General features: G+C 39.6%; 2 protein-coding genes and 1 non-coding gene across 4 annotated transcripts; 1 reads left to right on the top strand and 2 right to left on the bottom strand.

Annotated features, from left to right (window-relative positions):
- Positions 1 to 131: 131 nt before the first annotated feature.
- Positions 132 to 7233, top strand: alox5ap (arachidonate 5-lipoxygenase-activating protein). 2 transcript variants are annotated; one of them, XM_076889254.1, is made up of 7 exons: positions 132 to 742; positions 1522 to 1621; positions 2353 to 2463; positions 2541 to 2622; positions 3427 to 3497; positions 5165 to 5246; positions 5325 to 7233. In XM_076889254.1, the coding sequence occupies exons 2-7, from the start codon at positions 1579 to 1581 to the stop codon at positions 5485 to 5487; spliced, it is 552 nt and encodes a 183-aa protein (XP_076745369.1). In that variant the 5' UTR covers positions 132 to 742; positions 1522 to 1578; the 3' UTR covers positions 5488 to 7233. The 2 variants fall into 2 exon arrangements, with proteins under 2 accessions (XP_076745369.1, XP_004550196.2); XM_004550139.6 differs by lacking the exon at positions 132 to 742 and having other exon boundaries at positions 1254 to 1621.
- trnae-uuc (transfer RNA glutamic acid (anticodon UUC)) lies at positions 602 to 673 on the bottom strand. Its single transcript has one exon. It is a non-coding gene; the product is annotated as a tRNA-Glu (tRNA).
- On the bottom strand, positions 5620 to 7144 carry medag (mesenteric estrogen dependent adipogenesis). Its single transcript, XM_004550140.5, has 5 exons — positions 6945 to 7144; positions 6702 to 6838; positions 6343 to 6458; positions 6093 to 6260; positions 5620 to 5987 (listed from the first exon to the last, which is right to left on the bottom strand). The coding sequence occupies exons 1-5, from the start codon at positions 7142 to 7144 to the stop codon at positions 5973 to 5975; spliced, it is 636 nt and encodes a 211-aa protein (XP_004550197.3). The 3' UTR covers positions 5620 to 5972.
- Positions 7234 to 11359: the final 4126 nt, after the last annotated feature.

The following is an 11359-nucleotide window of genomic DNA, read 5'->3' as shown; positions in this document are numbered from 1 at the left end:
TACTTGTCAAAATGTCAGTTATTATGAAAAGGAAGGGGCAGGACATAACCATAACCTCCAACTAGCTTCCTGTTTGATAAATAAAATATTTATGTTCAGATTTTTCAACTTTAGTTACTTAAAACTTTAGTATTAAATGTCAAATGGGCTGGTTTCAGGTCATTCAAGTACCCAGTTATTGGTTGAGTACCATACTGCACACTTGTTGTTTTTAACAATAAACAATTTAATGATATACCATATTCGCAAGAGAATCTCAGGAAATGCTGGTTGGTAGCGGGTAAATTTACTACCAGCCACAAATAATTTGCATTTGGTGGCTGCAGCTTTGTTTCAGAACTGTTTATTGGGTGCATGTTTTACACAGCCAGGTGATAAGCTTTAAATAAGATACAGCATTAGCATTGGCAACCCTTTGGTTGTGTCATTTATTGGTGAGGAAATTTAAAATTAAGCACTTATTAAAGGAAAGCTGTCTGCGTGTGTGGTCCTGTCGTTTTGTAGGGTGAAGTTTTTATATAAAGCACCCTGCGTCTGCTTACGTGACGATATGTAAAAAAAAAAAAAAAAAAAAAAAGAATAAACTCGAGGAAAAAGGGCGTTCCCATACCGGGAGTCGAACCCGGGCCGCCTGGGTGAAAACCAGGAATCCTAACCGCTAGACCATATGGGATTTGCGGCCAAGAATCATCATCATATGTATATGACAAATGGATAGCAAACGAATCAGGAGATGATAATGGTACTTTTGTTCCTGGCGACATGACGTTCCTAAAATAACTTTAACGTTAGCGATTCGTTCCCCGACAGCTGACACCGAACAGCATGTTTTAAGCTAGCTCCTTAGTCCAGCTCATCTTCACTGGTGTTTGTAAACCAAAGGCATTATAAACATGTTCGGTGTTACACTGTAGGTGTTAGGAAGAGGTGTGCAAAAACATTTTTTAATTAAGAACGACATTAGTCTCTGGATATCTTCGGGTTTGGGGTTTTGTAGGGCGGAGGACGTCTTTATTTGGATTTAGTCGATACGAGAATGCATCAAAGTCATTCAGTATAAAGTTTTGAAAAGAGATTTAAAAAAATCAGCGAGGACGTTGCATTTCCTTTGAAAGGCGCACGCAGGTGCTATTTGACTGTAAGTGGGTCAAATCAGAATAAGAATAAGCCAGCTCTATTTTTACTCTACTTTTACTCTTGTAGGATAAAAAATGATTACATTGTTTCTGGGGGTGGTACCTTCATTTTAAATGGATGTTGTGTTATACAGTATGCTGTAATTGACGTTTTTCTAGGAAACTAGAAAATAGGTCGGCAATTAATTGAAACATCTGCAAACATACTCGGAATTACTATATATAAGGCAAAAAAGAGTTTGTACAATTCCAACAAACTTTATTCTTCAACACATCCTGAACTCTTTTCGACAAACTTTCGTAAAGTAGCCTTCAGGAATAACTCAGAAGTCTTCCCGAAGGACATTCAAAGCTCTTGTGTGTTGTTATTGCCATGTCTTGACAGCCTCCCTTCCACTGAAACCATTTCTGATGAAACTTCATTGAAGACAATGGGTCGTGAATGGATCATGAAGGGCTAAATGCATCTCTCGGTGCTGTGTCAGGTGGATTTTTCTTCTTTTTTTGACAGTTTCACATACTGTTCACCTGTTGTAAATTTGTCCTCTACTTGCACACTGTGCTGTAAAATGCTAAGTTTTCAGCTAACAGCTCCTTGGGAATCACCTTCTTGGTACAAAAATAAAATGTTATGTATGCCAAACTGTGTCATCTTTGACATGTTTCATACATTTAACTAAAGAAACTGGAACAAATGACAAAGTACCAAAATATACTATTTTAAAATAATATAAATAACAACAAATGTATATAGAAAGTCTGTCTCTTTTGAGGCAAAATATAAAGAAACGAGGGTTAAATCAAACCTTTTGCACTGTGTTGTATATGTTGACACATTCTCCATACATGGTCTTGATTATTTATTGCCAGAAATACTTTAAGTGTCTGTTCATAACACTACTCATGTATATAATTACTGGGAGTAATGAGAGGTGACACATAGCGTAATAGTGATGCAAATAATTTTGCAAAACATCAAGCCAGGCCTTTACATGCAATCCGGTCTTACACAAGCACACAGAGGAAGTAGCAGCAAAGTTGTTTGCAGCCCTCTGTATTAAACCAGAGCATCGTTTACATAAAGGGGAAGCCACAAACAAGTGTGTATGTGGGATGGGACAACATGATGTCATGAAGGGAGAGATCAGGTTTATGATTTGCTACTGACTTTAAATACGCCTGTTTGGATGTGAAAGACAATCTTTGTCTCTTTCAGCCCAGCAAACACCTGCTCCTAAAGCTCACAGGATAATCATGGACTCCAACAAAGTGGTGGAAAACATCTACCTCCTGGTCATCGTCACTCTTGTCAGCGTGCTTCAGAATGGTGAGAAACTCTAACCCAGTGACTGGAAATGTATCGCTCACATCACAAATGCTTAATCTTGACTCTCTGTTTTTAAGCTTTTTTCGCACAGAAGGTGGAGAGGGAATGCAAGAACCATAATACCCGCACATCAGCTTTTGAGCGAGTGTCTTGTGCCAAGTGAGTGCTCTTTCTTCAACAATTAGTTCTCTATTGCAACATCAATACCAGCGAACTGAAACAATATCACATTTGTTTCCTAATAGGCTTTCCATTCGGCCTCATAATCCACCAAATGTTAACTCTATCCAGAGGCAGTCCTCATTTGCTTGAACCCTCCCCGGTTGGGGAAAGAGCTGGCTGGCGCTGACCTTATTTGAATACTTGATGGTGAAATAACAATGATGTGTTGAACTCCAGGCCTCGAGGGCCAGTGCCCTGCAGGTTTTAGATGTTTCCTTGATCCAACACAGCTGATTTAAATGGATAAATTACCTCCTCAACATGTCCTGAAGTTCTCCAGAGGCCTGGTAATGAACTGATCACTTGATTCAGGTGTGTTGACCCAGGGTGAGATCTAAAACCTGCAGGACCTCGAGGCCTGGAGTTCGACACCCCTGATTTAAGGCCAACCTCTCATATATCTGTTCCATCTATACAGTTGCAATGACATGTCAAGAAGTTTGTTTGATTGATCTTCAACATGCTAATTCATTCCTTTACAAAGAAGCAGAAAAATAGTAAAGCAAATTGTTGTTTTTAATAAACTATGCTTCAACCTTTGTGAAGTACTTGGTAATTTGGAAACTATCATTTCAAAGTGTCTTCCACAACAATTACAACAAAAACCTCACAAAATGCTAGATTTTGGGACTCAGGCGTTCCAGTTCTTCTGCCTTTAACTAATCTGCCATTGCTTCATAGTTTCTTCACACTTGCCTTGAAATGTGCTAATAACAGCTTTTGTTTAAACTTCTTCCCTAGTCGCAACTGCATGGATGCTTACCCCACTTTCTTGGCAGTAATGTGGTGTGCTGGTCTGTGTCTCAGTCAAGGTAATCATTCATGAATGTAAAGGAGGCTGTAAACAGTGCACACCCACACAGGAAACAAAAGCAAACATTTAGAAAAGTGTTTGTTCTCTCCTTGTACAATACAACACAACACAATCCAATATGCCTGAAACGCTGCTGTTTTTCAAAGGTAGAAAGTCAGATCTGCACATGACTTTACTGACATTAACCTTCTGTGGATCATGCTGCTACAATTTAAGGATAAGCTTTAGGCCAAACCGATAAAATAAAATAAAGCGCAAGCACAAGTGCTGACATAAAATGCAGTTCCTCTAGTGGCTACTTGAGGCTGGATCCAACAGCAAGTTAGTCTCCATAATATGGAGTCCAGTCTGCTGACATGGGAATATATGGAGTCCATATATTCCCATGTCAGCAGACTGGGAGCTTAAAATACCAACCTGTGGTTCAAGCCAGAGTTGTGGTCCAGAGTTTACATCAACTCATCATGGGAATGAATGTCATGCTAATTTGGAGCTTTTAATGATTTCTTTCAACTGTTCTTTTTTCTGTGTGTAGTGATTTGTTTGAATTTATTTTGGATTCTTTGTAATCCACACGTGGTCAAAAGTTTAGATACAAGCTCCAATATATACCCCACTAAAATTTAACTAAATGTTAATGTTAGTAATTTGGACCTCAACCAGATGCTTTTGGTAGCCATCAAGAACCTTCTGGAATAACTCTGGTTGGATATTTGACAAGTCTTGTTGGAAGGATTGGTAGATTGCATTTAAATTGGCTGATTTCCTGGCACCGTCCTGGCTTAGGGTATAGGGTTGAGGTCAGGGCTGTTAGCCTGTTCAATGTTAGCCATTTAGCAAACACACATCGAAATCAGTTTCGATGTGTGTTTGTTATCGTTGTCCTGTTCAAACACCTAACAGTTTTTCAACAACTGTGTTTCAACAAGTTTTAACCGTCTTGCTGCTGATTTAAGATGACGTTCAAGAATTTGGATGTAATCCTTCTTTTTCATTATTCCATCCACTTTGTGAAATATACCAGTACTGCTGGAGGCAAAACACCCTCAGAGCGTGATGCTACCACCACCATGTTTGACCTTTTGCCATTGCGAGCAAATAGCTTATTTTATCTCTCGTCTGACCACTAAACTTTTCTCTTTACTTGTTGGCCTGTTTCTCTGTATTGCCTGACCTTACCTAAAATACCTTATCATTAGTGCTGTCAGCATTAATCTCGTTAAAATGACGTTAACGCCATAACCGCATTAACACGGGAAATCTCCGTTAGCGAGTTACTGCGGATCGCCCTGTGCAAGCGCTGCACAACGTCAACGCGTTAGCACGATCGTTAACGCATTAGCGCCATGCAGCCCCTCGCACGGGGCGATCCGCAACATTCAATAGTATAGGATTGGATAACTGGATTTTTCCTCGAAAACAGTGCGTGCAGTGTGAGTTGGTCAGGGTGTTTTGTACTTATGAGCTCTCTCCAGTAAAATGCAAAATGGGCCTATGCTCTGTTTGGGTGCAGATGTCACAAGAATGAAGCACACTATTAGCTGAAATATTACTGTTTGTGCCACAGAGTCGAGATTGACTAAGTGGAAAAAGACCTAAACCATATAAGACCCACAGCGTATTATGAAACCAGATACAGAATCTTTTTCTGTCCTCTGTTTGAAGCTCCCGCTGCTTTCGCTGGGATCATCTATCTCGTCGTCAGGCAGAAGTACTTTGTTGGATACTTGGGACAAACCTCTCAAAGGTAAATTCCTACAGACCCAGTAGCATGTATTCTATGTGTTTAGAAGCAGTATCGCATTAATTTTTCACATCTGTACAGCACCCCAGGTTACCTGTTTGGAAAACGGGTCATCACCTTCCTTTCCCTGATGTGTGTCATTGGCATTGCCAACTACCTGCTGGTGCGCTTCTACGGCAGCGACTATAAAGAATATGTGGAAACCATCACTAACGCTGCAACTGCTCTTCTGCTTATCCCTTAAATGAGTTTGTGTCATGTAACCTTTCCACATGAATAATTTAGCTCCTGGATCTCTGTTGCATTAAAAAACACTGTTTAATAGATTCATTGCATTTTTTTGGAAAAATAATAAAATAATTCTCACAAACAAATATTGATTTGACATTACAAAATCTGTAAACATTTTATTGTGCAGCAGCACAAATTTGATCACTATAAAACCTCTCAAACAAAACAACAATTAAAAATCATGTAAAAACAAATATTTGCACACACAAAACGACCTTTATGACATTCAGAAAGTCTTTTTCAGTCCTTGTCAGTAGTTTCCACCCACTGAACAGACAGAAATTCTGGACTCAGATCCTAAAATCTCCAGAGGAAAGGCGTCGGTCTGGCAGGATGATATTTCAACCATTCATCTATTTTACTGAAGATGCAAAAACAAGCTCCAGTTAAAGTGAACAGTTAAACTCAAGTTTGCATCGTTCTTCATCCTCAGCTGGCTCATGTCATTCTCAACTGTAATAAGAACAGATGCAAGAAAAGCAAAGTTAGACAAAAACCTAAAGAGACTCAAAAACATGGATTTAGTTTAAGATCTGATAAGAACAATTAGAGACACACCTTAAATGTTCTTTTGCTGAAGCCAAGCCAGTGTGGAAAGTCAAACAGAGCATCAGAATAATATTTGAGGGTGAAGGAGGCGTCTCTCCACACGGGCTTGACCTTCATGAGGTCGTCAGATATGAGGTTTTTTGCTGCCCAGCTCTCCATTTCTTCAGTCAGGTCAATCTGAAATGAAGGGAAAGGTAACATATAGTGATTCTGAATAAAAGAGGCTCGTGCAACAGAAGCACCATGAAGTCCTGCTCACATCCACTCTGTAGCTTTCTCCAGCAACAGAAGAGATGGTCCCATCCATGCCTCTCTCCAGCTGCCACTTGGTGAACGGCTCGTTGCCATCGATGCACACCACATACTGCTTCACCACTGAAAGTTCATGAGGAAAGAGTAAAAAAGTCAGAAAAGGAGAGAGTTTGCGCAGAAACATGGTGTAAGAAGCAAGCTTTCACTGTAATGTGAACTCCACCCAAATCTGGAGGCCTGCATGAGTCAGCTGTGCCAGCGAGCAGCCCACAGCTGTAACATACGGAGTTGTTTTCACCACTGTCAGCTCTTTGTACTGTGTGTAATTACTGTTAGATGACAGCTTGTGTGTAGGGAAACACTTACCGCTGAGTTCTCTGGCTGCCTTTTTGTTGCTCACTGAGGATTGTTCTTCGCAGGCTGAAATCAGCAGATAGATCTCCTTGGACAGCAGACTCTTCCTCGTGCTGCTGTATTCCCACAAGTTGTGCATTTTCACTTTTCTGTGGCCAAAAGCAAAACAGAAAGAGTTTCATATTCATTGCTTGTGCATATGAACGCATAAATAAATGAATATACATTTGGGTGTGCATTTCTGTCTTTTCTCACCTTCCCAGCGAGTTGTGGAAAACGAACTTCTTCCCGCAGGACTGGAAGTCGTCGATGAGCACCAGGCTCTTCTCCTCGTTGCAGCGAACTCGGTAACCCGATCCGAGAGTCTCCACAGAGAAACCTGGCGGTGGATTTCTCACAAACTCCTCCACTTCTGTCACTCTCATCCTGCTGCCCGACTGCTTGTTTACCGGCATGCTGTCACGTTTTCTTCTCTCACCTCCTGCCGACGTTTATATGGTCTAGTTCTTCTTCTTCTTCTGTATAGGGTTGGCAAACAGCAAAATGGTGTAATGTGGTCTAGTTGATGGACTTCTGAGCCTTTAGTAACGCCCACCGACCGCCAAGTTTGAAGAGACAAACTAATATGATTTCCGCTCCCTTTGAGCCAGAATAAAAGCCTTTAGTTACCACGTTTTGGTGGTGATCCATAGCTGCAGTTGTTAGTTGATGAAATGGAGAAATAAGAAATGTTTTTTTTGTTTTTTAAAAAAAACCTCAAACTGTGCTACCTTTTCAAAAGGAAAGAACCGCTTTTTCCTCATTTATATCGATGTAATAATCCATTTGAGCACACACAAGTCAATATATTAAAACCTAAATTAAATTAAAATGTAATGTTATGCAAATGTCATTAATTTATACATTAAATCACATTACATTTATGTAAATAAATACATAAAGAACAAGAAAACAGCAGAAACTTCCCTCTTCCACAAATGCTATTATTTTGAAGGAACGCCTCTTCTCTTTAATTTTGCTTGATATGAGATCATTTTAAAGCCAAACTTTATCAGCTGACCTGCTCACACACATAAAAGAGACTAAGCCTCTGACAATGTGAGTCACAAGCAGAAATTAGATATAAGCTCGTCTTCCCAGAAAAGGTGGCGTTGACCAACTGACGGTGACACAAATCTAACCCTCCTATCTAAGGTACTGTGCAACAGTCTGGAGCCACGCATCATTTGCTTTTAATTTGCTTCCAAGGAGCCAGACGTTCGTTAATTTATTTTATTTTAACTCTTTATTTCTTAATGTCATTTTTTAAAGAGTCCTCTCGAGCAGTCCTCCTCTGGGCTTTATGGTTATAAGGAGATTGTTAAAGCACAAAAAATGGCAACTTTTAATTGGTATCTTTTGACACTTTGTCTCAGGTGTCTATTCCCGATGTATTGAGTTGAATGTATGAAAAATTCTAAACATAACATAGTTTGACAATGTGACTGCTTAAGAGCTATTAGCTGCAAACTTGGCATATCTCAGTTTGGTGTCCTGTCAAAAAGCCATTCTTAAGGAAGTGAAACAGTGAGAAAGGTGTGCCAAATTACACAAGAACTAGACTGCAAACCAGAGGCAAAAGGTCTTATGAAGTGATTAAACTTGACATTTAACATTTTTGGATCAAACCGTCATCAACACGTATTGAAGAGATCTAAACTGAAGAGAGGTAAACTGTAAGACTCTACAATCATCTGTAAAACACAGAGGAGGCTCTATCATGGTTTTGGGCTGACCTGGGCCCTTTGCTCTATGTCATCAGATTTTGATCTACCAGGTAGTACCAGCTGGGAAGCATCTGAATGGCAACAAGGTCATTTTTTCACCATGACAATGATCCCAAACACACTGCCAATGCAGTAAAAGCATACCGGGATAGAGAAACTTTAACAGTGCCAGTCATGGATTGGCCTCCCCAGAGCCTGGACCTCAACATTATTGAAGCAGTGTGGGATCATCTGGACAGATAACACAACAAAAGGCATCCAACATTCGTAGTAGAGTTTTGAATGTACTTTAAGAAACCTGCAGAACTATTCCTGAAGGCTAATTAAAGAAATTACAAGAAAGCTTGGCTAAGACAGTTCAGCCTGTGCTGAAGAATAAAGGTGATTATACAAAATGTTGTGTTTCAAGGCCCGTTTTTTTTTCATATAGTATCTTATTTCCATGTATGCTGGCACATGTTTCGATAAACCACTGCGCTATTTTCCCATTTTCTTTGCAAAATATAAAGCGACAGTGGCCCAAAACCTTTGCACAATACTGTACATAACTAATACAGGTGAGAATGAGGGATGTCACAGAGCTGTTACTTATGTTGACCTCTATAAATGCACGAAGGCATGTAAAACAGCATTTGTTCTGTTTGAAATTAACCTCAGGTGGACTATTGAACTGAGAAAGAAGCTATAAACACTTGAAGCTAGTCACATACAAGCCTTTGCTGCACACTAACACCCAGTGGCGGTCCTAGCCTGTTTGGCGCCCTGGGCGAAGGATTGTACATTAACATAAAACACACACACAGCCACCAGACAGCCATCATAATTTATCATACAACAGGACAAATCAACAATTGACAACGACTAATTAATATTAAAATCTGTAACATAATGTATTGTTTGGAGTTTAGTCTGTTAGTATTTTTACTATTTCTTCTTGGAGCAACTGTAACCTACATTATTTCCTTAGGGATTAATAAAGTATTCCGATTCTGATTGTTTCAGGATGACCTGCCATTATCCAATGACACATCTGCTCGCCTGTATCTTTTGCTCGTTTCTCCTCCTCTTCTTTTCTCTTTTTTCTAAACTGAAGACATGATGGCTTTGAACTTTTCTTGTCCATCTTCCATTGGTTTTAATTTTACACTCCAGTATGAACACCCACCCCCCAACTCAGGGATCACCACAACATAACCTAATAAACCTACAACTTAGTTCACTTTGTCTAGGGTTTATTTCGAGGATTTCACACAATCCAGGATTCAAATCATGAATACATAATGGGCTTGGATTTACAACATTATGAATGAAATGTGGTCTACTTGGAAGCAGCAGGACTCTCCTCCCCTTTCGACGGGTTGTGTGTGAGACTTTAAATCATCAAACTGTAAATTATAAATTTTAAATTGTTATTGATCCCTTTACCCCGAGTCCTAAAGTGTATATTTATTTGCTTACTCTTCTTATATATATTGTTTGTTTACTTGCACTGCTGTAACTGGAGCCTCGTCGTCTCGTCTCTCTATATACTGGACTGTATGTAGCGGAGATGACAATAAAGTTTACTTTGACTTCAGCAGCGAGCAGGCGCACCGAGGGCTCTCGCGCTCACTTTTCACATATAGAATTACTGTGCAGCATTTTTGTTCCTCTTACAGGAATTTCTGATCACGTTGCCATGTTTTCTCATCAACAGGCCTAATGTGTGCTGTGGTGTACTTTGTGAACAAAAGGGCTTAGTATTACTTTACCTAACTTCAAACACATTCATGCGTTATTGCTGTCTGTGAGTAACAATGTGACACATTATATAGCCTATCCCTGTGAATAAACAATACTTAGGCCTGCAGTTCCTGGATTCTTTAAAGCTTTCTCCAATTTTGGATTTCTTTCTTTTTCTTTCTTTCTTTTTTTTTTTTACAGTTCACTCCATCTGCAAAACAATGTGAGCACTCTGAAGTGCTGTTTCACAACAGAACCAGCCTACTTTAATGTTTGTGGCTCAGCAGTTCACTTTTAGCCTCTGTGGTCAGGAGCCTGTTGACTCATTTGTTCTGGATGTCTCCACCAGTCTGCGTGTGCTTCCACAGAAAAAGTACGTTCAGCCTGTTTTCTCCACACGTACTCAGACAGACTTTAAACAAGCCTATCATACTCTGGAAAATAAAAGTGGTTTGACCTAGATTCCAGTTGTATTTCTCACTGAACCTTCCTTTTGTTTTAGATTGTATCTATTTATTATCTAGGTGCAGCTAAACTTTGTCTTCCCTGTGTAGGACAGGTAGAGGCATTGCCCATTCCAAGTGTGAGAAGCTTCAGTCTTATTTATTCATACTTCATTCTTATAATGGCAGATATCTAATCAGCCAATCACGTGAGCTTATAAGAAGGCAACAGTAACTCAAATGACCACTCATTACAACCAAGGTATGCAGATAAGCATCTGTGAATGCACAACATGTGGAACCTTGAAAAAGATGTGAGCTACACCAGAAGACCACACCGGTGTCACTCCTGTCAGCTAAGAATAGGAAACAAAGGCAAAGTCACACAGGATCACCCAAAACAAGTGATTAGTCTCAATTTCTGCCTCGAGAAATCAAATCATGGATCCATCCTACCTTGCATTAACAGTTCAGGCCAGTGGTGGTGCTGTATTTAACAAAATGGTCAGTGAGTGAATATAAAACGTGAATTTTTACTATATTTTATAACATGTGGTGGTTCTCACATTAGCTGAGAAATATCAGTACGGTATATCAATGTGCAGCAGGTACAACTCTGATCTCTGAAAACAGAAGGTATGACTTCCTCTATGAGCATTTTTTTTTTTAATTATTGATTTTGAGTGCATAATTTTGTGGCATACAGCAAGTAATAGAAAGATTGTGGTGTAATCTTTTA

The sequence above is a fragment of the Maylandia zebra genome, linkage group LG10, assembly GCF_041146795.1.
Source record: "Maylandia zebra isolate NMK-2024a linkage group LG10, Mzebra_GT3a, whole genome shotgun sequence".
Classification (NCBI taxonomy): Eukaryota; Metazoa; Chordata; class Actinopteri; order Cichliformes; family Cichlidae; genus Maylandia; species Maylandia zebra.
The sequence above is the reverse complement of the archived record's forward strand: the minus strand, read 5'-3'. Positions and strand labels throughout refer to the sequence as shown.